Source organism: Podarcis tiliguerta (genome assembly GCF_965153285.1).
Source record: "Podarcis tiliguerta genome assembly, chromosome: 14".
NCBI lineage: Eukaryota > Metazoa > Chordata > Lepidosauria > Squamata > Lacertidae > Podarcis > Podarcis tiliguerta.
Window position 1 is genome coordinate 45,167,870 of NC_139547.1, and position 23,641 is coordinate 45,191,510.

The 23,641-nt window shown below is 49.3% G+C and overlaps 2 protein-coding genes across 3 annotated transcripts in view; one reads left to right on the plus strand and one right to left on the minus strand.

Moving 5' to 3' along the window:
• CIITA (class II major histocompatibility complex transactivator) overlaps positions 1-23,641 on the minus strand; it is a 1,021,617-nt gene that overhangs the window by 739,801 nt on the left and 258,175 nt on the right. The gene's annotated exons all lie outside the window — the stretch shown is intronic.
• Positions 15,231-19,738, plus strand: SOCS1 (suppressor of cytokine signaling 1). The gene is made up of 2 exons (XM_083413852.1): positions 15,231-15,478; positions 18,532-19,738. Exon 2 carries the CDS (start codon positions 18,607-18,609, stop codon positions 19,222-19,224), a length of 618 nt encoding a protein of 205 aa, XP_083269978.1. The 5' UTR covers positions 15,231-15,478; positions 18,532-18,606; the 3' UTR covers positions 19,225-19,738.

Here is a 23,641-nt window from a genome sequence, read left to right on the forward strand (position 1 = left end):
TTGGGGAGGGTGCAACGGCATCTTTTAGTCAATGCAACACGTTGTTCTTAGAAAGGAAGAGATCCAGATTCCTCAGAACGGATGAGTAACCTGTGGCCCAGTTGTTTGCATTGTAAACAAACCATCTTCCTTGGAAATCGAATGCAAGGGAGGGCATCTGAGGTCAACTCCCCAAAAAGAGATGGGTGTACTCCTGCGCCTCTCGGTTTGAAGAGCCACAAAGGGCACCCAATAAGAAAAGATAACAACAAGAGCAAGCTATGCTAAAATCCTAGATGTTCTCCCCTTTATAAGGGCATCTTTCAATTTCTGCTGCTGGCAGGGAGGGTCTAATGGTGGCAGGCAGATGGTGTGAATCTTAGCACCTAGCTCTTTGACCGAGGGGGTGTTTATTTATTTGAAGCACCAACACACGCAAATGTGAGCTCTTTAGCCAAAAAGCCCTCCCAGAGATGTAAGATCAGTTGAAAACAAGACGAGACTCTGCCTTCAGGAATACAATCTAAAAGACACAGCATGAAAGGAAAAAAGGGAGGGGGAGGGAAGAGGAAAAGCAGCCAAACCAGGCATCACTTCTTAAAGCTGAGTTGAGTTCTTAATAAGAAGCCAGGATGGAAACAGTTCAAGAAGAGGGAGAGCTGAAAGCTGATGCTATGGACTTCTTTTTGCCTCTTGCTGCAGTCTGAAGGGAATGAACAGCTGCTGCCAGGTGTCAGATGGAGAAAACGCAGCTCGTGCCATCTCTGCTGTTAAATGCCGCCTGTGAAATCTTCGTTTGTCCTCTTGAGAGCTCAGGCGGAAAGCAAAAGCGAAACCTTTGCAGAGATTGAACCGGTGCAAGGAGAGCACATGCTTTCTGGGAATTGCAAGGGTAAACAGATCTGAACCTGCTGAGCTCAGGGCACATTAAGGACCTTTGGAAATGACCTTTGGTAGTTTGGGGGGGGGCAGAGGGCTCAGCATACAGAGGCGCTTTATGCAAGGTCAGGAGACCGGCCCCACTGAAGTAGCCAAGTTATCCACCCCCAAGACGGAGGGCAAATGAAGGTGCAGATTTGCACCATGTTTGCACATGTCGACATGCAGTGCGTCTTGCCATAGCGTGGAAGGCTGCCAGCAGGTGACCCGTCCACCTGCTTAGTTCGCTATACAGATGCAAGCTGCTGGTGGGCAAAGCCTCCTTGGAGATCTTTCTTTTTAAACCAGCAGTGGGGAATCTTAGGCTTGAGGACCTAAATGTGTAGGGAAGCCCAGGCCTCTCTTACTTGCCTGGAGTAAGGATGGTAGGAATTTGTCCTTCTCTACAGATGTGATTGCCTATGCTTATAACAACAACAGCAGCAATTTTATTATTTGTACCCCACCCATCTGACTCATTTGCCCCAGCCACTCTGGACCGCTTCCAACAAATTAGAAAACCACAGTAAAACATTCAACACTTCTCAACAGAGGGCTGCCTTCAGATGTCTTCTGAAAGTCAAATAGTTCTTTATCTCCTTGATATCTGACAAGAGGGCGTTCTACAGGGCAGGCGCCACTATTGTATTTTAGTATTTTGTTGAACACCACCTAGAGTGGCTGGGGAAACGCAGCCAGATGGGCAGGGTATGTATGTATGTATGTATGTATGTATGTATGTATGTATAAATAAATTTACTACTACTACTACTACTACTACTACCGAGAAGGCCCTCTGCCTGTTCCCTGTAACCTCACTTCTCACAGGGAGGGAACTGCCAGAAGGCCCTCAGTGCTGGACCTCAGTGTCAGGGCTGAAAGATGGGGTGGAGACGCTCCTTCAGGTGTACAGTGGTGCCTCGCAAGACAAAATTAATTCGTTCTGCGAGTTTTTTCGTTCTACGAGTTTTTTCGTCTTGCGAAGCACCAATGTGTATTGACGGTTTCCCATAGGAATGCATTGGCGGTTAAAAAATAAAAGCGTAAGACGTTTCGTCTTGCGAAGCAAGCCCATAGGGAAATCTGTCTTGCGAAGTAACTCAGAAAACGAAAAACTCTTTTGTCTTGCGAGTTTTTCGTCTTCCGAGGCATTCGTCTTGCGAGGTACCACTGTACAGGGCCAAAGCTGTTTAGGACTTTAAAGGTCAGCACCAACACTTTGAAGTGTGCTCAGAAACGTACTGGGAGCCAATGTAGATCCTTCTGGACTGATGTTATATGCTGCCAGAGGTCACTTCCAGTCACCAGTCTAGCTGCCGCATTCTGAATTAGTTTCTCAGTCACCTTCAAAGGTAGCTCCATAGTATGAGAACTGAAAAACAGCTTTCCTCCAAAATTCACTATTACATGAATTTTGCAATAGAGTTCTCTCCCCGCCCCCGCCCAAAAATGTTTTCAAAAATGAATATATTGGGGATAGCGTGCATTAAAATAAAGATATTAGGTTAAAAAAACACACACAACACCATGCAAAACATGCATTCTATTCGGGGAAATTGCTTGCCAAAATGCATGCATTACGTCAAAAATGCACATAAATTTGTGTTTATTTGGAGAAATGTACACTAAATGTAGAAGGGTTTTTGCAAGGATTTTAATATTGTAGATTTCTGCAACATGTGGAGAAGCGAATTTAAGATTGGGAACATGAGAAACTGAGAGAGCTCAAATCGAGAGATTCTTCCATCAGTAGTCATGGGACTAAAAACATCTGGGCGGTGGGGCATTTTGGAAATGTAAATCTATCAGGGAGTAAATTGCACCCCTTGCCTCCATGCCAGCCCCCCACTGGAGATTTGCAGCCTGGATGCCTCCCTTTAGCTTGCAAAAGAAGACAAACGTTGATTAAGAGAGTTTTGAGCCTCTCACCTGCTGGCTGGGGGCAGCACCTGCATTCAGAGCTTGGGCTCTGAGCCCTGGGCCCTTCCCCAGCCAGATAAGCGATAGATCAGATAAATCAAGCCTTCAATTTCAGTCAAGCTGATTCAGATAAGTTGATTGACTCAGCAAGTGTCGCAAAGGACAATTACGAGATGGGGGAGTCCCCTGCAAAAATACCTAAGAGGGTGAAACTCGATTGCACCTGGGAAGAGCTTAGATCCCATGACTCAGATGCCAGGATCGTGCCTATGCCCCGAGGTTTTGCCCTCTTTTCCCTGAGATTTGGACATGTTCCTTATAGCCGTTCCAGCTCAGCTATTGCCTGTGCCTTGCCCAGTATCTTATCTCATTGCCAGAAGCTTTGAAAAGTCCCACTCGCTTATCAACTCACCTGTTTTTGCCTTGCCTTCCTCCCATTCGCTGTTTGCTGTGCTTCCTATCGAAACAGTGGTTCCTCTTCCACCGGCGCAACGATGCCACGCAATTCTTTTCTTTTTTTATTAAAGATTTTCTTGATTTACAAAAGTGTCTCTCTCTCGTATATCCCCCCTCCCCCATGTAACATTTTTACAAATCAGTTTCATTTGTTGAGACATTAGGAAGAATAGTGGGAAAGAGGTGGGGGTGGGGAAGATGGGGGGGTGGTCGGATGGCGATGTTTCTATTTCACTTACTGTATGTAGTGCTGCAGATGGTGACAGCAGCCACGAAATTAAGAGACGCCTGCTTCTTGGGAGGAAAGCAATGACAAACCTAGACAGCATTTTAAAAAGTAGAGACATCACCTTGCCAACAAAGGTCCGTATAGTTAAAGCTATGGTTTTCCCAGTAGTGATGTATGGAAGTGAGAGCTGGACCATAAAGAAGGCTGATCGCCGAAGAATTGACGCTTTTGAATTATGGTGCTGGAGGAAACTCTTGAGAGTCCCATGGACTGCAAGAAGATCAAATGCATCCATTCTTAGGGAAATCAGCCCTGAGTGCTCACTGGAAGGACAGATCGTGAAGCTGAGGCTCCAGTACTTTGGCCACCTCATGAGAAGAGAAGACTCACTGGAAAAGACCCTGATGTTGGGAAAGATGGAGGGCACAAGGAGAAGGGGACGACAGAGGATGAGATGGTTAGACAGTGTTCTCGAAGCTACAAACATGAATCTGACCAAACTGCGGGTGGCAGTGGAAGACAGGAGTGCCTGGCGTGCTCTGGTCCATGGGGTCACGAAGAGTCGGACACGACTGAACGACTAAACAACAATGTAGGGTTTGGTGTCAGCGTGGCTTCTGCAGGTTCTTTGCTGTTCGCTTGTGTTCCTTTGGTGGTGAGAGAGGTTGGGGTTGGCCTAGGGTGTGGTTATTCATTTGTGGTTGGCTGTGCTGGTCTTTGTTTTCAAGTGTGAGTGGGATGGGTGGATGTTTTGGATCAGGTTAGCCATACTGATTTGTATGCTGTTGGTGGATTTTTGTCGTTGTCTTGTTGGACTGTGTATGTGATAAAGGGGAGCCATACCGGGGTGAAGGTGTCTTCTTCTATTTGTCCCCGTGTCAGTTTCAGTTTATTGGTTAATTTTTCTAGTAGGGCTGTTTCCCATACTATTTGGTACCATTGGTCCATGCTTACTCGTGACAGGTCTCTCCAGTGTCTGGCTATGATGCTTCTGGCTGCTGAAAGTAATGCCACGCATTTCTGAACATCCGTCACCCAATGCTCTACTTCAACTTTTCCAGCTCGAGGGCCACAGACCCTTCTGGGGGCCACACAGAAGAGGTGGGTGGGCGTCAGTGACAAAGGTGGGCGCAGTAACCAATAATGCAAATTGCATAGCAGGCTAAGTTTCTACTCCACACTCTGCTTCCTGCCCTCTATTCAGGCAAGCAAGAGTCATTATCAGAGCTCAAGGAACCATTCCAGCCAGGAAAATCCGCTAGGAGAGGATGGGAAGCAAGGATGGTGTGGGGTGTGGAATGGGGAGAGGGTTGCGGCCTGGAGAACAGTGGTGTATCGGTCCAGAGGTATGGGGGATCAAAGTCCCATTATCATTTTTGCAACAGCGTCCCTGCCTCCAGCATCTGAGAGCATAGAAGAAGAAGAAGAAGAAGAAGAAGAAGAAGAAGAAGAAGAAGAGGAGGAGGAGGAGGAGGAGGAGGAGGAGTTTGGATTTGATATCCCGCTTTATTACTACCCTACGGAGTCTCATAGCAGCTCACAATCTCCTTTCCCTTCCTCCCCCACAACAAACACTCTGTGATGTGAGTGAGACTGAGAGACTTCAGAGAAGTGTGACTAGCCCAAGGTCACCCAGCAGCTGCATGTGGAGGAGCGGGGAAGCGAACCCGGTTCACCAGATTACAAGTCCACTGCTCTTAACCACTACACCACACTGGTTCTCAAAAGGGAGCCTTTTAGCCATTGAGAAGTATCCCGACAATCAGGGTGAATAGAGGGGAGTCAGTCACTGAGGATGGGCTCCTAGGGTCACTGTGGAGAAGGAGTTTGTTCAAGCATTTAGGAACACTTAAAAACACAAAATGCTTCAAGTTTCAAAAGAATGGCATGCAAGTTCTGCTATGGACCATGAAGTTTCACAGAAGGCACAAATCACTCCGATAGATGTTGAAACGCACCAAGTCATTTGACCATGTTCTTCTTGAGGATTAGATTGATACTGGCTGCCGCAAAATTCCTCTCAGAGGCAGTCAGAATCAGAAATCAACATGTACAGGCTAAAGTAGGGCAGCCACACATCCAGATTTTCCCAGACATTACCGGGATTTGAATGGCGGAATTGATAACCCAGGGAAATTTCCGAAAGGCAGCACCTTGTGTTGGATCTTTTGTTGTTGTTGTTTAGTCGTTCAGTCGTGTCCGACTCTTCGTGACCCCATGGACCAGAGCACGCCAGGCACTCCTGTCTTCCACTGCCTCCCACAGTTTGGTCAGGCTCATGTTTGTAGCTTCGAGAACACTGTCCAACCATCTCATCCTCTGTCGTCCCCTTCTCCTTGTGCCCTCCATCTTTCCCAACATCAAGGTCTTTTCCAGTGAGTCTTCTCTTCTCATGAGGTGGCCAAAGTATTGGAGCCTCAGCTTCACGATTTGTCCTTCCAGTGAGCACTCAGGGCTGATTTCCTTCAGAATGGATAGGTTTGATCTTCTTGCAGTCCATGGGACTTTCAAGAGTTTCCTCCAGCACCATAATTCAAAAGCGTCAATTCTTCGGCGATCAGCCTTCTTTATGGTCCAGCTCTCACTTCCATACATCACTACTGGGAAAACCATAGCTTTTACTATACGGACCTTTGTTGGCAAGGTGATGTCTCTACTTTTTAAAATGCTGTCTAGGTTTGTCATTGCTTTCCTCCCAAGAAGCAGGCGTCTCTTAATTTCGTGGCTGCTGTCACCATCCGCAGTGATCATGGAGCCCAAGAAAGTAAAATCTCTCACTGCCTCCATTTCCTCCCCTTCTATTTGCCAGGAGGTGATGGGACCAGTGGCCATGATCTTCGTTTTTTTGATGTTGAGCTTCAGACCATATTTTGCGCTTTCCTCTTTCACCCTCAATAAAAGGTTTTTTAAATCCTCCTCACTTTCTGCCATCAAGGTTGTGTCATCTGCATATCTGAGGTTGTTGCTATTTCTTCCGGCAATCTTAATTCCGGCTAGGGATTCATCCAGCCCAGCCTTTTGCATGATGAATTCTGCATATAAGTTAAATAAGCAGGGAGTCAATATACAGCCTTGTCGTACTCCTTGGATCTTAGGCAGGTCAATAGAAAAATAACGGGGTTGGTTTTTTTGCATTTTTTGGGGGGGGAAAGCTCAACAATTTTGGGATTTGTTTTTTAAAAAATCAACTTTCGGGGGTGTCCTGGTTGTTACTTTCTGAAATATGACAACCCTAGGCTTATGCTCCTCTGTCAGCTAGTAAGGCCGCTCTTGCACCTTAATAACTGTTGATATATACTGTTAAATGAATGAATTGCTGTACTGTGTATTTTGGGTCTATGGACTGCAATAAAACTGTGTGTGAGAGAGAGAGAAAGAGAAAGAGAGAGAAAAAAGATCTAGCTGAAAGGCAAGACATGAAGATGTGCATGAGTCAAGCATCCATAATTATTATTGTTGCATAACTGTATAATTATAACAGCACTGAATAATCTTAGAAGGGACCCATCACTTCTGAATTTAGTACCACACTACTTGGGTTTCATGACGCAGAGGCAAGGGAAAGCTGAGTGCAGTCGGACGTGCACACTGAACTTTAAGGAGGTTGGTTTCAAAAAGCTTGAGGAGCTACTGAGAGAGATCTCATGGTCAGAAACACCCAAAACGATGGGGGTCAAAGATGGATGAGCGTTTCTTGAAGGTGGACTATTGAAGGCCCAAATGCAGACAATACCAACAAGAAAGAAAAGCGGGAGGCATCTAAGGAAACCGGTATGGCTTGCAGATGAGCTGAGATTTAAGAATGGCAAGTATAAGAAATGGAAGAAAGGGGAAATCACAAAGGAGGAGTAGACACGAGTAGCCAACAGTCGCAGGGAGTAGGTCAGGAGGGCTAAAGCTTAGAATGAGCTCAGGCTTGCAAGAAGAAGAAGAAGAAGGGTTTGGATTTGATATCCCGCCTTTCACTCCCTTTAAGGAGTCTCAAAGCGGCTAACATTCTCCTTTCCCTTCCTCCCCCACAACCAACACTCTGTGAGGTGAGTGGGGCTGAGAGACTTCAGAGAAGTGTGACTGGCCCAAGGTCACCCAGCAGCTGCATGTGGAGGAGCGGAGACGCGAACCCGGTTCCCCAGATTATGAGTCTACCGCTCTTAACCACTACACCACACTGGCTTAGCAATACAGTGGTACCTCAGGTTACAGACGCTTCAGGTTACAGATGCTTCAGGTTACAGACTCCGCTAACCCAGAAATAATACCTCGGGTTAAAAACAGAACAGAAATCGTGCTCTCGTGGTCTGCAGCAGGAGGCCCCATTAGCTAAAGCGGTGCTTCTGGTTAAGAACAGTTTCAGGTTAAGAACGGACCTCCGGAACGAATTAAGTACTTAACCCGAGGTACCACTGTATGGAAGCCAACTGGATCTTGCTTAGAGACTGGCGAGATAGGAGCATCCTCTACCAGTCTCACTGACGCCCAGCTTAACCAACCTCGCAGGGTTGTTCTGGAGATTAAATAAGGAGGGAGAGGTGTATGCATCTCACCTTGAGCTCCTTGGAGGAGAGTTGAGATGCAAATGTAGTAATAATAATAAGAGGAAGAGTTTGGATTTGATATCCCGCCTTTCACTCCCTTTAAGGAGTCTCAAAGCGGCTGACATTCTCCTTTCCCTTCCTCCCCCACAACAAATACTCTGTGAGGTGAGTGAGGCTGAGAGACTTCAGAGAAGTGTGACTGGCCCAAGGTCACCCAGCAGATGCATGTGGAGGAGCGGGGAAGCGAACCCGATTCCCCAGATTACGAGCCCACCGCTCTTAACCACTACACCACACTGGCTTAGCAATACAGTGGTACCTCAGGTTACAGACGCTTCAGGTTACAGATGCTTCAGGTTACAGACTCCGCTAGCCCAGAAATAATACCTTGGGTTAAAAACTTTGCTTCAGGATGAGAACAGAAATCGTGCTCTCGCGGTCTGCAGCAGGAGGCCCCATTAGCTAAAGCGGTGCTTCTGGTTAAGAACAGTTTCAGGTTAAGAACGGACCTCCGGAACGAATTAAGTACTTAACCCGAGGTACCACTGTACTAACAACAGGTTTCCTTGGCTATGTTCGAAGCAAGAGGAAGAACAAAGCGGTAGGTCTTGTGCGTGGAGAAGATGGAGAAGTGCTACTGAGGGACAGAGAACACCTACTTTGCCTTCACCCAAAAGCAGTGCTCAACCTGGTGATAACAGAATAAATGATGCAAGGAGCCCAAGGTAAGGAAAAATGGTGGGGGGACCGGGGGGGGGACACCTGGCTACTTTGAATGAATTTAGATCTCCAGGGCCTGACCAGCTGCATCCAGGCTAAAAGAGCTTGCAGATGTAATCTCAGAGCTTCTGTCTCTAATCTTTGAGAATTCTTGGAGAACAGGTGAGGTGCCTGCAGACTGAAGGCGGTCAAATGTTATCTTCAAAAGGGGGGGGGGGAGAAGACCCAGGTTACTGCTGACCAGTCAACTTGACGCTGCTGCCAGGAAAAATCCTAAAACAGATAATTAAACAGAAGTTGGAAGGCCATCTGTCAGGGATGCTTTCCTTGAGATTCCTGCATTGCAGGGGGTTGGACTACAATTTTATGGTTTTATGCTACTGAGCTTGAGGTTCCCCACGCAATGCCTTTCTCTCATTTTCTCTTCTAGGATTCAACGCAGCCAGTGCTGGGAATGAACGGCCTCACTTCTCATCTACTGAAGCACATTTCCTCTCATCTAAACTCTCTTAGCAGAAACACTTTCAATCTCAGTTTCTTCTTGGCACACCTGATCGCAACGGACACGGTGCCTGCCTACTTCTGAGCATTTTATGGGTACTGAGATGTTCTCACCAGTGCATACTGTACTTTCTTAACAGGATCTGCCACGCAGCTGTTCCCCGATTCGCTTTTCCCAGCAAGGCATCTGATGGTCAGATCAAACTGTTCAAAGGAGCTGGCAAGTGGTTAGGCTTCCAAAGATGGAAAGTGCTATTCTTGACCATACACACTAGTTACACACAGGCCGTGCTATGGGACACCCAGGAAATAATTCTCAGGTGTTTCGTTTCATTGGAGCCACACTGCTGCAGCAGACCCTCTTTTTCTATAAGCCCTGGGAGGCAGCCCTCCTTCTGCACGCAGAGAAGTCAAGTTCTGTGGCCTGCGGCAGTAACAGAAAGTGCAAACTGCAACACAAAGCTGCAGTGAACCCTCACCTTCTCCTTTTTGCCCTTTGTTTCATTACCAACTCCACGGTTTGGGTTTTGTTTCCCGGGGGCTCAGTGCTTGCACCACCAGCGGCCGGCACTCGCTTTCTGAGTTGGCTATTAGAGGGACTGACATCGAGATTTAGATATTAGGTTTTCGTTGCATAACTTGGCATGCAGGAGAACTATGTGGGGCATTCAGGTCACCTGGTCAATGAACACTGTGCTGCTAAGCCCTTCGCCTTGGCTCCTGATTTTTCTTCTCCAAGCAAAGCTCACAGATTTACAAGCCTATCTGGGCATCCTTACGGACTAGGAACTTGCTTCTAAAGAACAAGCAGAAGCCGATATGCTTAGGCTGCTAAAATAGCCAAACCTCGGGTTACAGACGCTTCAGGTTACAGACTCTGCTAACCCAGAAATATTACCTCGGGTTAAGAACTTTGCTTCAGGATGAGAACAGACATTGTGCTCCAGCGGCGCGGCAGCAACAGGAGGCCCCATTAGCTAAAGTGGTGCTTCAGGTTAAGAACAGTTTCATGTTAAGAATGGACCTCCGGAACGAATTAAGTACTTAACCCGAGGTAGTAAAGGTAAAGGGACCCCTGACCATTAGGTCCAGTTGTGACCGACTCTGGGGTTGCGGTGCTCATCTCGCTTTACTGGCCAAGGGAGCCGGCGTACAGCTTCCGGGTCATGTGGCCAGCATGACTAAGCCGCATCTGGCCAACCAGAGCAGCGCACAGAAACACCGTTTACCTTCCCGCCGGAACGGTACCTATTTATCTACTTGCACTTTGACGTGCTTTCGAACTGCCCAAGGTACCACATTTGAACTTAACCCGAGGTACCACTGTACAAACCTTCTCCCACCCCCGACAGACATATCACTGGTACCAAATCATATGGGAAACAGCCTTGCTAAATAATCTAATCAACAGACTGAAACTGATATGGGGACATATAAAAGAAGATTCCTTCACCCGGTGTGGCTCCCTTTTATTGCATACGCAGCCTGACAGGACAACAACAAGTACCCACCGAAAACATACAAATCAATATGGCTAAATTGACCCAACAATCTCTCCCCCTCTCACACGCAAACAACTCTCACTGCAGTCAAATAAAGACAACCGACAGTGCCCTTGCCCTGCAACCTTTCTCACTGGCAAGGAAAAATAATGCATGAATACATAGGTGCCGGCTCCCTGGGGGCCCAAGCGCCCACAAAATGCCCCATGAAGGGGCCGGCCACCCACAAATTGCGGCACCAGGGCCACGCACGCTGCCTGGCACCCACCGCCCCGGTCACCCACAGTCGTGGGACCAACCTGGCACTCCTGCATGAACAGAAAGAGAAAAAAAATTAAGAACAGGCATATAATGATAGTTTTGAATGGCTCAAAGCTTTCCAAGAATCTGCAGTTCTGAGCATAAATTGACCTGGTTTCTCTTTCCTTTTCTTTGCCTCTGTCTGGTTTCTTGGATCTATATTGGACTTGGGTCCTTAGTTCTGTAGAACAGAAAGTGATGCTTGAGGGGCACAATTAGACAGCAAGGGGCAGATCTCCCCCCCTTTCCACTAAGCAGAAAGTCGCCCTGTCCTTTTTTAGTGGCGGTTAATAATTGCTTTTCTGGATCAAATGCAGCAGTCTGATTTCCAAAACCCCCCCAGCCAGATAGGAAGCCAGCAAACGGGATGTCGTGGCAACATCACTTCCCTGTGGCTTGTCCCCAACACCTGGCGTTCAGAGGTAGACTGCCCTCTGGATGCAAAGGTTCCATTCTCGGATGTCTTTGTTAATAGCTGCTCATTGATCCAAAGCCCATGGAAGCATCTGAGGTCCATTGAGAACAACAGAAAACAGGCCCTGTTGGTGGAAACAAGGGCTCCATCACACAACCTGTTTCTTGGGCCTTCATCCCTCACAAAACTTATACACGGAAGTGAGACTAGGGAGCACTGAATCCAATTTGTTTGCAGGGAATGAGCATCATCCCGTTAAATATCCATTCATATTGAACTTTTCCTTGCCACTTTCCTAACAGCAAGAAGCCCAATTTCGTTCATAACGCTGATTTGTTGCACTAGGAAAATGGAACGTAAAAATCCATGTTAATCGCACCAACCTAAGTTGCTAAACCACTGATCCTAGCGTTTGCCAATCAGAAGGTCGGCGGTTCGAATCCCTGTGACGGGGTGAGCTCCCGTTGCTCGGTCCATGCTGCTGCCAACCTAGCATGTCAAAGTGCAAGTAGATAAATAGGTACCGCTTTGGCGGGAAGGTGAACAGCGTTTCCGTGCGCTGCTCTGGTTTCGCCAGAAGCGGCTTAGTCATGCTGGCCTCGTGACCCGGAAAAACTGTCTGCAGAGAAATGCTGGCTCCCTTGGCCAGTAAAGTGAGATGAGCGCCGCAACCCCAGAGATGTTCATAACTTAACTTAACTGTCATGGGTCCTTTACCTTTTTAAGTTTCCAGTGTGTGCCTAAGACTGCTGGATGGTGTCTTGTACGCTTCCTTCTGGCAACTCCTGCACCCCAGCTGGGGCCAAATCCATTGCTCTGCTTTCCTCTGATGCTGCCTGCCATCGGTGAGGCCGAGAGGGGGGTCTTGTCCTGGGGGCACCCTAAGAGCTCCAGACACACTGCCCAGGCTTGTGCCCCAGGCAGGTCACTTCGGTGCTGCTAACACAGCCGTTTGGCTTCACCCGTGGAGGCACACTCCATTGTCTCTCGAGACAGACGGATGCCAACCACAAGGTCTATAAATGGCTACTGGCCGAGTGGAAATAGAAAGGATTACCAACTAAGGAGGAATGGTTTATGAAATGGATGGAATATGCTGTAATGGCGAAATTAACTGCCAAATTAAGAGGGCAAAATGACGAAGTGTTTAAGGAGGATTACCCATCCAATTATCACCAACATATGAAGTCGCAGGCAGGATTTGAAATATAAGCAGTTGATTACTGAAAGATTTAACATTAGCGGGGTTTAGATAATAAAAATGCATGCTGTGGTCTAAACCACCGAGCCTCTTGGGCTTGCTGATCAGAAGGTCGGCAGTTCGAGTCCCCGCAAAGGGGTGAGCTTCCGTTGCTCTGCCCCAGCTCCTGCAAACCTAGCAATTCGAAAGCATCCCAGTGCAAGTAGATAAATGGGTACTGCTGTGGTGGGAAGGTATACGGCATTTCCGTGCACTCTGGCTTCCGTCACAGTGTCCCGTTGCTCCAGAAACAGTTTAACCATGCTGGCCACATGACCCGGAAAGCTGTCTGCAGACACACCGGCTCCTTCCGCCTGAAAGTGGAGATGAGTGCCACACCCAAAGTCAAACTCAACTGTGCTTAACCGTCCAGGGGTCCTTTACCTTTTATATGTTATAAAACAGCTGATAAAAAAGAGCAAAAATATCAGGAAAGGTGGGCTGAGAAGTCAAGAAAATTGTATGCTTAAAAAAATTGTACATGATGAGAAATGCTTTGAAATATTGTTGGAGACCTAATAAAAATGCTATGAGAAAGATATATAAACTGCTACTAGTCCTCATGAGGGCTACCTTGAGGATCCTGGGCGGCCTGCTTCTGAATCCCAGCCCAGCAGAATTGATGGTCCACTTTGGGCCATGAAGACAACAGACTCCCCTCATTGTCTTGCACATCACTTGTTCAGAGGCTGGTTTTGTCAGGCGTTAGTAATCTCAGGCCATTTATATTATTAATCGCTAGCCTGGTGGTGTTTTATTATGAACAAATTGGCTTGTGCTTTTCTAGAAACCACGCTGGAGTAGTTTTCTCCTCAAGGACAACAACAACACCACCACACACGTATTTTAAATGAACACTTGAAAGGACCTCTCTGTGCATGTGCAAAGTGCATTTCCTCTTGCTCCTTGAAAACTGCAGAGGAGTCCTTCCCTAACTGGGAGAACTTCCAGAAAGCTGCCTTCTGCACGAGACCCTCCTTTTATAGAAATTAAAAACAATCTCTTTCCATAACATTTTTTTAAAAAGTAATTAAATTTATTTATTGAACATTCGTCCTCCTGATTTGCTTACGCGGAGGTCAGATGGTGCCTCTCTTTATTCATAGAATTGGAAGGGACCCTGAAGACCATCTCAGTCCACCCCAAATATGCAGCTGTCCCATAGGGGAATCAAACCTGCAACCTTGACATTATCCGCACTGCATTCTAACCAACTGAGCTATCATGCATCTTGGCCACCATTCATTTCTCCTGCACGTTTCAGTGCATTTCTATGACACTTCCGCGGCGCAAGCTTCCCTGGGAGGAGCGGCTGCGGCTCTCTGAATGCAAGGAACGCACTCTGCACGTGCTCAGAGCCCCTCTCAACCTGTTCTTACGCCGCACAACGCCAGAAAGATGCGCACCGGCGCCTGGCGGCGCTGGAAACACTGTCTATTTATAACTCGGGTAGCCCAAACCCGGAGTAGGTTTTACTCGGGAGCAAGTCCCCCTTCGGCCAGGAGAACCTGTTCCCTCTTCTGAGGGCTGCAGTCGCAGCTCAGAGCCCCCTACTAAACAAACACTGCAAATCCACCCGGGGCATGTCCCGCCGAGTGCAACGGGGATTACTCCCGAGTAAGTGCGCACCTCTCTGGGGACGGGAAAGGGCTGCGGGGATTCGCGCGGTGCCACAGACCGGTGGCATGCCAGACTGGTGCCAGCCTGCTTGCAGCAGCTTCTCCGCGGAGGTGAGGGAACGCACTCTGCACGCGCTCAGGAGCCCTCGCGCCGGATCCCGAATTCTGGGCTAGGCGCGCCGGGGAGAAACGGAGGGTGGGGGGCGCGCATAGGAGCCAACTCTGCCGATGGTCATTGCCATTCAAATAGTGCGATATGCGATCGATTGTGTGGGGCAGGGCTTACCTGCCTTGCTCTCCCCCCCTCCCGATTTCATCAAGGTTTGCACCCCTGGGGTTGCAGGCAGGGCCGGATATAGGTTTGGTGAGGCCCTAAGCTACTGAAGGTTATGGGGCCCTTTCTATGTCCAGCTGTCCTTTGTCAACAACAGATTGCCGCTGTTTTTTGTGTTGAATATATGCTATATATGGCAATTTATGGACCTAATAGGTAAGCCATTTGCAGGTTTTACTTTGTTTTTTATCTTATATTTTGGAAAGGTACATCCAGTTCTTTTTTTCCTTTCATTTTTTGGGGGGCCCCCAAGAGAGTGGGGCGCTAAACTATAGCTTGTTTAGCTTATCCGTAAATCCGGCAGGTAAAGGTGGGTTGCAGCCCTGCCCCGGCCCCCTGCGCGCAGCGGGCGCCGAGGGCGCGTCCGCGCCACCTCCCGCTCCCTCCCCTCCAGAGGCGCCTTTGATGTGGCCGGGATGGAAAGCGAAAGTGTTCGGCGAAGAGGCGCAGGCACGTGTTTTCGCAGAACCGCGGGAGGGAGGGAGGGAGGGCGGTGCTAGCACCGAGGAGGAGGGAGGGAGGGAGGCGGGTTAAAAAGCCATCAGCTGCGGCGATCAGGAGAGACGGCCGCGGCCTCGACAGGAACAGCAGCCTCGGTCCCGCGCAGCAAGCAGCGCCCCTCGACGTGGCTTCGCGGCGGCCCGAGCGGATGATGCGGCTGCCGAGTCCCGGCAGGGTAGCAGCAGCAGCAGCTCGGAGCGGAGGCGGTGCCACGGCCGGGCGCTGGAAGGCGACATCAGCGGCGGCGGCGGCCACCCTTCTCAGGAGTGCCGGTCCCCTCGGGTTAAGAAGCAGCGGCGCGTCCCCGAGGTAAGGCGGACTCTCCGGGTTGCGCCAGGTAGAGATGCCGATTCTCTCCTCCAACCCCCCCGGGGGGAGGCAGAGCAGGAATCTGGAGCCATTTTGGTGCGGGGAGGGCGAAGTTAGGTGGCGGGGTATTTTAGGAGCGGGGACAAAAAGAAAAAGAAAATAAATAAAAAGCAGAGCTGCTTTGCTTGGAAGGAAACGCGCCCCCCTCCCCAAAGCGCAGGATTGCAGCTTGGAGAGGGAAAAAAACCAGGCGCGCTTAAAAAAAAAAACGCACACAAGAACCCAACCCGAAACGGATCGCAGCGACCTTTAGCAAATGTGGAGCGGAGCAGCCGCGGAGATCTGGAGCGCAGCTTCAAAAGGCGCCGCCTTGAAACGTCTCTCTTTCGGTCGTCTCTCTTGCGTTAGGGTGACGGCTTTGAAACGCAAGCGGCCCGCGGTGCCTCCCAAACGGAGGTTGGTGGGGAAAGGAGAGAGAGAGAGAGAGAGAGAGAGAGAGGGAGGGAGAGGTCTTTTGGGGACGGCGCCTTCGTTTGTATTTATGAAAACAAAGCTCTTCCCCAACTGCTTTGCCCCTTCGCCTGAAGATTTCCTTGTTTAGGAAGCTTGTGCCAAACTTCTGTAGAAGTCTTATTGCAGATTTAATGAGGTGTTGGTAGATATAGCTCGCTCCTTTCATCCTTCCCACCTCTCTCCCTCAAACCCTTAAAATTCTGGAGGAACAGGCTTTACCTCATCCTCGGTATGTAGATGAACTATATGGCAGTTAAATGTTGTCTTCCAAACTTGTCCAGAAAAGGATTAGTATTTGGGTTACAGTGATGTACCGGTCATGTGTAAGAACCACCTACTGCAGTATAATCTGTCCGTCTTTGCCTTGCCCCAAATATTCCCTGTGCCCTCTTTCAAAGGCAAGGCCTTTTACAGATTTATTGCAATACTATATAATAAAACAAAACTACACAGGCCGTTTCCAGGAGCAAAGTAGCAAGCTTTTGAGTCACACAGGGCTCCTCTGTGGGCAGGTTAAGGGAAGCAAACTTTGGAGTTGCACAAGGCTCTTTGGAGAAGAAAGAATGTTGCAGAATTGGAGGGCACGAATTGGAGACATGCGTGGTAGCATCGTACCACATGGTCGAGATCGCTTTGCTTGTGATAGCATGTTGGGTGCCGAAAAGTGAGGTGGAGAGGGTTGAGATAAGGGCCGCCCCATCCTATTTGAGCCTACGGTGGTCCCGGCAACCAGCTGCCAACTCAGCGCCTTGTCAGATCAGTCATTTCCCGTTCGTGAGGTCCCGTAAAATTTTCATGACTCCTAATATTATTCATCGCTGCCTGGCAGTGGTAGTTGCTGACACCGGTCTTGCAGCGAGATCCGAATCCTGCACTTTATGGAGCCTTTACAGATGCCAGCTGTTGCTTCCCCTCAACTTGGAAGCAATTAGAGAGTCTGTGTCACGTTGCGGACGACTCAGAATCTGACCGGCTGCAGACCTCCAGGCGTACCTGGGAGGCTTGATTTCTGAGAATACATTGTGCATTCTCAGTGACGTGCCAACCGAGATCTATAAACTGACCGGGGGGGATAAATCCTAAAATCTATGCTTGCCAGGAAGGTCAAGGCAGGTGAAGGAGATGTATCGACCCGTGAGCTGTCAGGGGTTAGTGGATGCTGGGGGCTAGGAACTCATCCCTGGCAGTCGGCTGGGGAAAGGTTTTGCCTGCCTCCCCACCGTGGATGCTGAAGATATATCAATAATAGGAAGCCATTTAAACCGGACCACTTAAAGTGCAAGCAATTCTTCTTTTTAAAAAAGAGAGAGAGAGAGTCTAAGAGCAAGTGGAAATAATGCTTTACAAGTTCACAGGGGTTGATTTGTGTGTGCGTGGGGAGATTATAGCCTTAAGATCCCATGAGATGGGGGGGGGCTGCGAAGCAGGAGGGGGGGGGAGCACTTCTCCAAGAGGGCGATCTAGGATTACTCAGTGATTTGGCAAGCAGGCAAACCACACATTATTATTATTTTTGGTTTGCACAAAGGAATCTATTCATATTGGCAAGCTGTGTTCTGCTCTGGGGGATTTGATCCCAAACTGGAGAAATCCCACTCTTTCCTGAGTTCCCATGCTTCGAAACACAGAAGCGGAGCACCCTTTGCTGGCCTGGGGGCTTCCAGATGTTTGGGGCTAGCAACTCCCACCAGCCTTGGCCAGCACAGCAGTACGGATGGGAGATGTGCTGCAGAAACATCTGGAGGGGGGGAGTCCCGGGCCAGCAAAGGCTGCTGCAAGAGCAGAAATGGTGGGGCATGATCCGCAGGGACATTTCTCTTGCACCACTCTACATGGATTCCTGCGTTGCAGGGGGTTGGACTAGATGACCCTGGGGTGTCCTTCCAACAATTATATGATACCAACTCCCTTCCCCCGTCAGCATACAGCTGCCCCAGTAAGCCACAGCCTCTTCTCCTGGAGCAGCATTTCTCAACCTGTGGGTCCCCAGATGTTGTTGAACTACAACTCCCATCACCCCTAGCTAGCAAGACCAGAGCTCAGGGATGATGGGAGTTGTAGTCCAACAGGGGACCCACAGGTTGAGAACCGCTGTTCTAGAGCCCTGCGTTTATTCATTCAGAAAGAGACATATATAAAATTTTCTGAAAACTCCTCCCCTTTCTCTTCATAAACATTCAGAGCAAAACCAAAGGGGGTCTGGAAAAAATAAAAGGGAGAGCGTGGACTGTATCATCTTACTACGGTGGGGCAGGAGGGGTGAAATAATTTACTCGGAAGTGACACCTTTTCTGTGTGTGGGGTGAGTTTGTTCCTGGACGGAGAGCAGCCTCGGAGATAAATTCTAGTGCTGTGTAAGTAACAGCGCTATCGGGTTTAATCAACTGATGGGAAAGGCAGGCTTATGAACCGGCGGTTCCCATCAGTGGGCCTCTGATGCATTCTGCGGCTGAGGAGAGGAAACCACTTGCGAGCATGTGTAAACGTTCCTTCCTGGTAGACCTTCTCCTGATTTGTGGCTTGTTTCTTTTGCCTTGCAGGAGAGCCCCATCGCAGTAGCGCTTCCCAGGCCCCGGAGGCTATGGAAGACCACACCGGCGGGCCAAGTCTGTAGGATGGTAGCACATAGCAGCGTGACGCCTGAGAATGGGATCGCCACAGGCCTGAGGTGTCGACTTGAGCCCCCGCTGCGGGACGCCCTGCAAGCCCGAGTCCCTCACGCTCTCGGCTGTGCCAGCGCCGCGCCCCGGGACACCCACTTCCACACCTTCCGCTCGCAGGCGGACTTCAGCACCATCATTCGCACCAGCGCCTTGCTGGATGAGTGCGGGTTTTATTGGGGACCGTTGTCGGTCAACGCGGCCCATGAGAAACTCAAAGGCGAGCCGCTGGGGACCTTCCTCATCCGGGACAGCCGACAGAAGAACTGTTTCTTCACCATTAGCGTTAAGACTGCCACGGGACCCACGAGCATCCGTGTGGTCTTCCAAGCTGGCCGCTTCGGCCTGGACGGCAGCAAAGAGGTGTTTGACTGTCTCTTCCAGCTGTTGGAGCATTATGTCAGTTCCCCGCGGAAAGCCCTGGTCGCCCCGCTGCGCAAGGAGCGCATGCGGTCCTTGCAGGAACTCTGTCGGAAGAACATCGTGGCGACGTACGGCAGAGAGAACTTAAGGCGCATCCCTCTCAACCCGGTCTTAAAGGATTACTTGGAGTCGTTCCCTTTCAAGTTGTAAGGGGCTTGCATTAAATCGGCCAGTGCGGCTGGGAGAAGGCGACGGCGGGAGAGGAAACCAAGTCCCCGGAGGTCGTTCTCGTCTGTTGCCGCTTTTAAAATAGCGCGCAGCTATGACCTTGAGGGCCGGGCGGAAGTGATCCGCTCGCTCGCGGAGAGCCCTGTTCAGGGTGAAGAGGCAGGTTGTGACGGAAAGCTTGGAGTGGCTTTGGCGCAGGGACTGTTGGGATGTGCGGATTTCAGCGGCGCAGGCAGATGTCGGGATTTTTGGGAACGTGTCAGTCGTGAACATACCTATTTTTGTAGCAGTTCTACTGTATGTGGAGGAGGGGTGGAACTTGAACACTTGACTTCTAATGTTTACATAACTCATAACTGAAAAACTGTTTGCACAAAGCGAGGCTACGGGAAAGTCTTGACAATAATGTTTTCTGCTGGGCAGAACGTGCTGTTATTTTATATCTATTTTTTTAAACGGGGTAATAAAACTTATTCTAAAAGTTTTTGCAAAAAAACCCAGAACTCTAGTCTCTTTGTGGGCTCTGGATATTTGGTTTTTGCAAGGCCACAGATTTGGGCAGGATTTGGGGAACTTTCGGGCCTCCCATTGTCGCTGAGTTAGTTTCCTTCAGCTCTAACCAGCATGACCATTGGCCAGGAATGTTGGGAGTTGTAGTTCAGCAACTTCTGGGGCCCAGAGGTTCTCTAGGGCTACATTATCTGCTTCTGTCTTCATTTGTGACTCTCCTTTGGGCTTACTTGAGAGTTGCACATTAAAGCAGCATAATACATTGACCCCTGAAAAGAACAACGCCTGGGATGTAGCTCAGTCGATAGAGCTTGAGCCTCTTAATCTCCGGGTTGTGTGTTCGAGCCCCACGCTGGCCAAAAGATTCCTGTCTTGCATGGGGGTCCTCTTCTAACTCAACCATTATCTATGATTCTATAATAAGGTCCACTGACTCTGCATGGGGGTGTTAGAAAGCTGCCAAAGGTCTTTTCTGAAAGTTGAAATTGGACCTAGCCACCTGGATCTTGTCTAAGACCCTGGAGATAAGGCCCTGCTCATGGATAACAAAAATCCTAGAGAGAGAGAGAAGGAACCTCCCAGGTAATCTGGTCTACTGGTCTTCAATTCGTGGGCTGGGATCCATGAGTAGGTCCAAGGTGGTTTAACAGGAGCAACAGTGAAGCAGGAGCACTGCCACCATGGAAATAGATGGCAAGAGATTAAGAAATGGGTCCCCTAATGGGTCAAAAGTGGGTCCTGAAAATCCCTCGTCTAGTCCAACCCGCAACCAGTGCTTGAAAGCTGCTGTTTGTTGGCACCCACCTGTCTCAAGAGACAATGGAGTGCGCCTCTGGGGGTGAAGTCAAACCACTTCCACAGCATCCCTGCTAGGTGGCTGCCCTATCTCAGCTTCAGGCGGAATGTACTAGGAGTATCTCGCTTCCGCAAAGAACGGAACTCCTTGCAGGACATTGCTTGGTGGTCAGTGTGGTCTCATAAAGGAGACGGTGCTCTGAAAGCTATGGTGGCCCCATGTAGTTCTCTTAACAACCCATGCTCTAAAGCAAGAGTTTCTCCACATGTTACAACTCCCATCATCCCTAGCTAGCAGGACCAGTGGTCAGGGGTGATGGGAGTTGTAGTCCCAAAACAGCTGGAGACCCGAGGTTGGGAAGCTCTGCTCTAAAGGGAGGCTCCTTCTAAATTCATGGCCAACACTGCAGGACAGAGCCATGTTGACATTCCATCGCCTGCTCTCTCCATGTATTGGAAGGGTAATGTTTGGTGGAGACCTGGAAGTCTTCTATCTTGGTCATCTATGGCAAATAACAAGCAGAGAGCAGGTTGGCCACGGTCCGAAGGACAAACGCAATGGCTCCTGGGGGCAGCTTCTCAGTGCTACATCCACCATGTGGAGAAGACCTCAGAAATGCCCCCAGAAGCTCCAGGCACAGATAGATGCAGCAGCTTTTCCACACGTCCAATGCGCTTCCAGGTCTTCCTTCCCACTCTTTGCAAAAACAACAACGTGGAATGCTAATAAATTCCCATTTGGGGATGTGCGAATGGTAGAACGCATAACAAAACAACCCGAGGGTCCTTTTTATGTAGCTAGTTTCCACAACAGTCTCAAGCTGGCAGGATGTGGGTTTGCAGGTGATGTTATTTTGACGCAGATCTCAAGGTGTATCTTGACACCATCGTCTCCCCTCTGATGAAGACCTGGCGATGCAGAATATTTAGAGAGGCTTTTCCTGACCCGGTGTGTCTGCTGGGTATTTGGGGTTCCAGCTCCCATCGCTCACAAGCGCTGTGACGGATGCTCAGGGATGATGCGAGGTGTCGTCTAACCATGTTTTGGTGGAGAAGGTGGATTCAAAGAGGCAAAGTTCAGAGCACCTAAAGCAGTTGTGGGGCAAACGTTGGGCCCATGGAATGTTTCTGAACTACAGCTCTCATCGTGCCTTGCCATTGGCTGGGTTCTTTGGGGCTGATGGGAGTTGTAGTTCAGCAACATCCAGCGGGCCAAAGGTTCCCCACGCCTAACGTACAATAAGAGCCCAGAATGCGGAAGATTCCCAGGTCCAATTCCTGACACCTCCAGTTGCAGAATTGCGCTAACAGTGCTGGAAAGACCCTGTGGGAAGCTTTGAGGGGAGGAGGGCTCTTAGCTCAGCGGCAGGACACCTGCTTTGCTTGCAGAAGGCCCTTGGTTCCTCTCCAGTTCAAAGGACCAGAAGCCCAAGGGGTAGGATAGCTGCTCAGCTACTGCCAGCTGAGTTAGATGGATGAACCACCTGGCTTGGAGCAAAACGGCTTCCAATGGTCCCATCTGTCACAGGGTGCATAGCCTCTGCTGTGGCTGGCTGGGCATGCTCAGTCTCAGGAAGAGAGCAAGGAACTTGGCAGCGGGATAACTCCATGCGTGCGCTTTTGCGCTGAGCATACAGTTCCAGAGGGCAAAGGTTGGGGACCCTCTGGGCAAAAGGCGGCATGCAGTAAACATTGGCACGAGGACTGTGGCATCAGTTGAGTCAGTGCAAGGCAGATTCCTAGGTTCATTTGGAGAGCCAGTGTGGTGTAGTGGTTAAGAGCGGTAGTCTCGTAATCTGGGGAACCGGGTTCGCGTCTCCGCTCCTCCACATGCAGCTGCTGGGTGACCTTGGGCCAGTCATACTTCTTTGAAGTCTCTCAGCCCCACTCATCTCACAGAGTGTTTGTTGTGGGACTCCTTAAAGGGAGTGAAAGGCGGGCTATCAAATCCAAACTCTTCTTCTTCTTCTTTATTTATACCCCGCCCATCTGGCTGGGTTTCACCAGCCACTCTAGGCGGCTTCCAACAAAAGATTAAGAATTGTTCCCTATTTTCCCTATATAAGTTTTTGTTCCCTATATACCCACTTCAGATAGAGAGAAAAAGAGAGATCCCCCTTAGGGCTCTTTGTAAGATAATGATGATGGTGACAATGATTTATTTATACCCCGCTTATCTGGCGGGGTTTCCCCAGCCATTCTGGGTGGCTCCCAACAGAATATTATTAATAATAAAAAAGCGATAAAACATCAAACATTAAAAGCTTCCCTAAGCCTCCTGAGTTTTCACCCATCCGAGAAGTGGGTGTTTTGAAACTCCAGGCTGGTTGAAATCTGGTCCAAAAGGCTTGGTTTCTGCCCCCCCAAAAAACTCCGTGAATGGAGAAGAAGGGAGAAACGAAACGAAACGAAATGATACCCAAATTTGCCTAACTTGGTATGCACACTGCTGGGGGTGTGTGTGTCTGACCTGGTGGTCAATGGCCAGGAAAGGGAATTGTTGACTCAGTTCTGTAACAGGCGAAGGCCATATTAGGAATCCTTAAGGAAGGGGTGGGAAATAAAACTTGCCAGTATCATCGTGCTGTTATATAAATCCGTGCTGTGGCTGCGCTAGCAATACTGCAAATAGTCACTGCACAACACAGAGCTGGAAAAGATGCAGGGAAAGCAGGGCAGCCCCCATGATTGATGTTACAGAGGAACAAAGGAAGTCAGACCAGTGCTTCATCCAGCGTGGAGCTGGCTGCACTGACTGGCAGCAGCTCTCCGGGACTTTAGGCCCTATGTGGGGATGTCACAGTGGAACCTTCTGCCTGGAAAGCAGATAGGTGCTCTGTCACTGCGCTATGGTCCTTCCCCTAAAATTAAAGTAAGGTTCTATTCCTCATGGCTCTGTGTAAAAGGCACAAATTAATAAGGACACTGCAAATCAGACAGTTGGGTCCACCTAGCTCAGTATTGTCTACACTGACTCGCAGCAGCTCTCCAGGCTTTTAATCTTTCCCAGCCACTACTTGGAGGTGCCAGGGATTGAACCTGCGACTTCCTGCAGTCAAAGCAGATTCTCTGAGCTACTGCCCCTTCCCCCAGG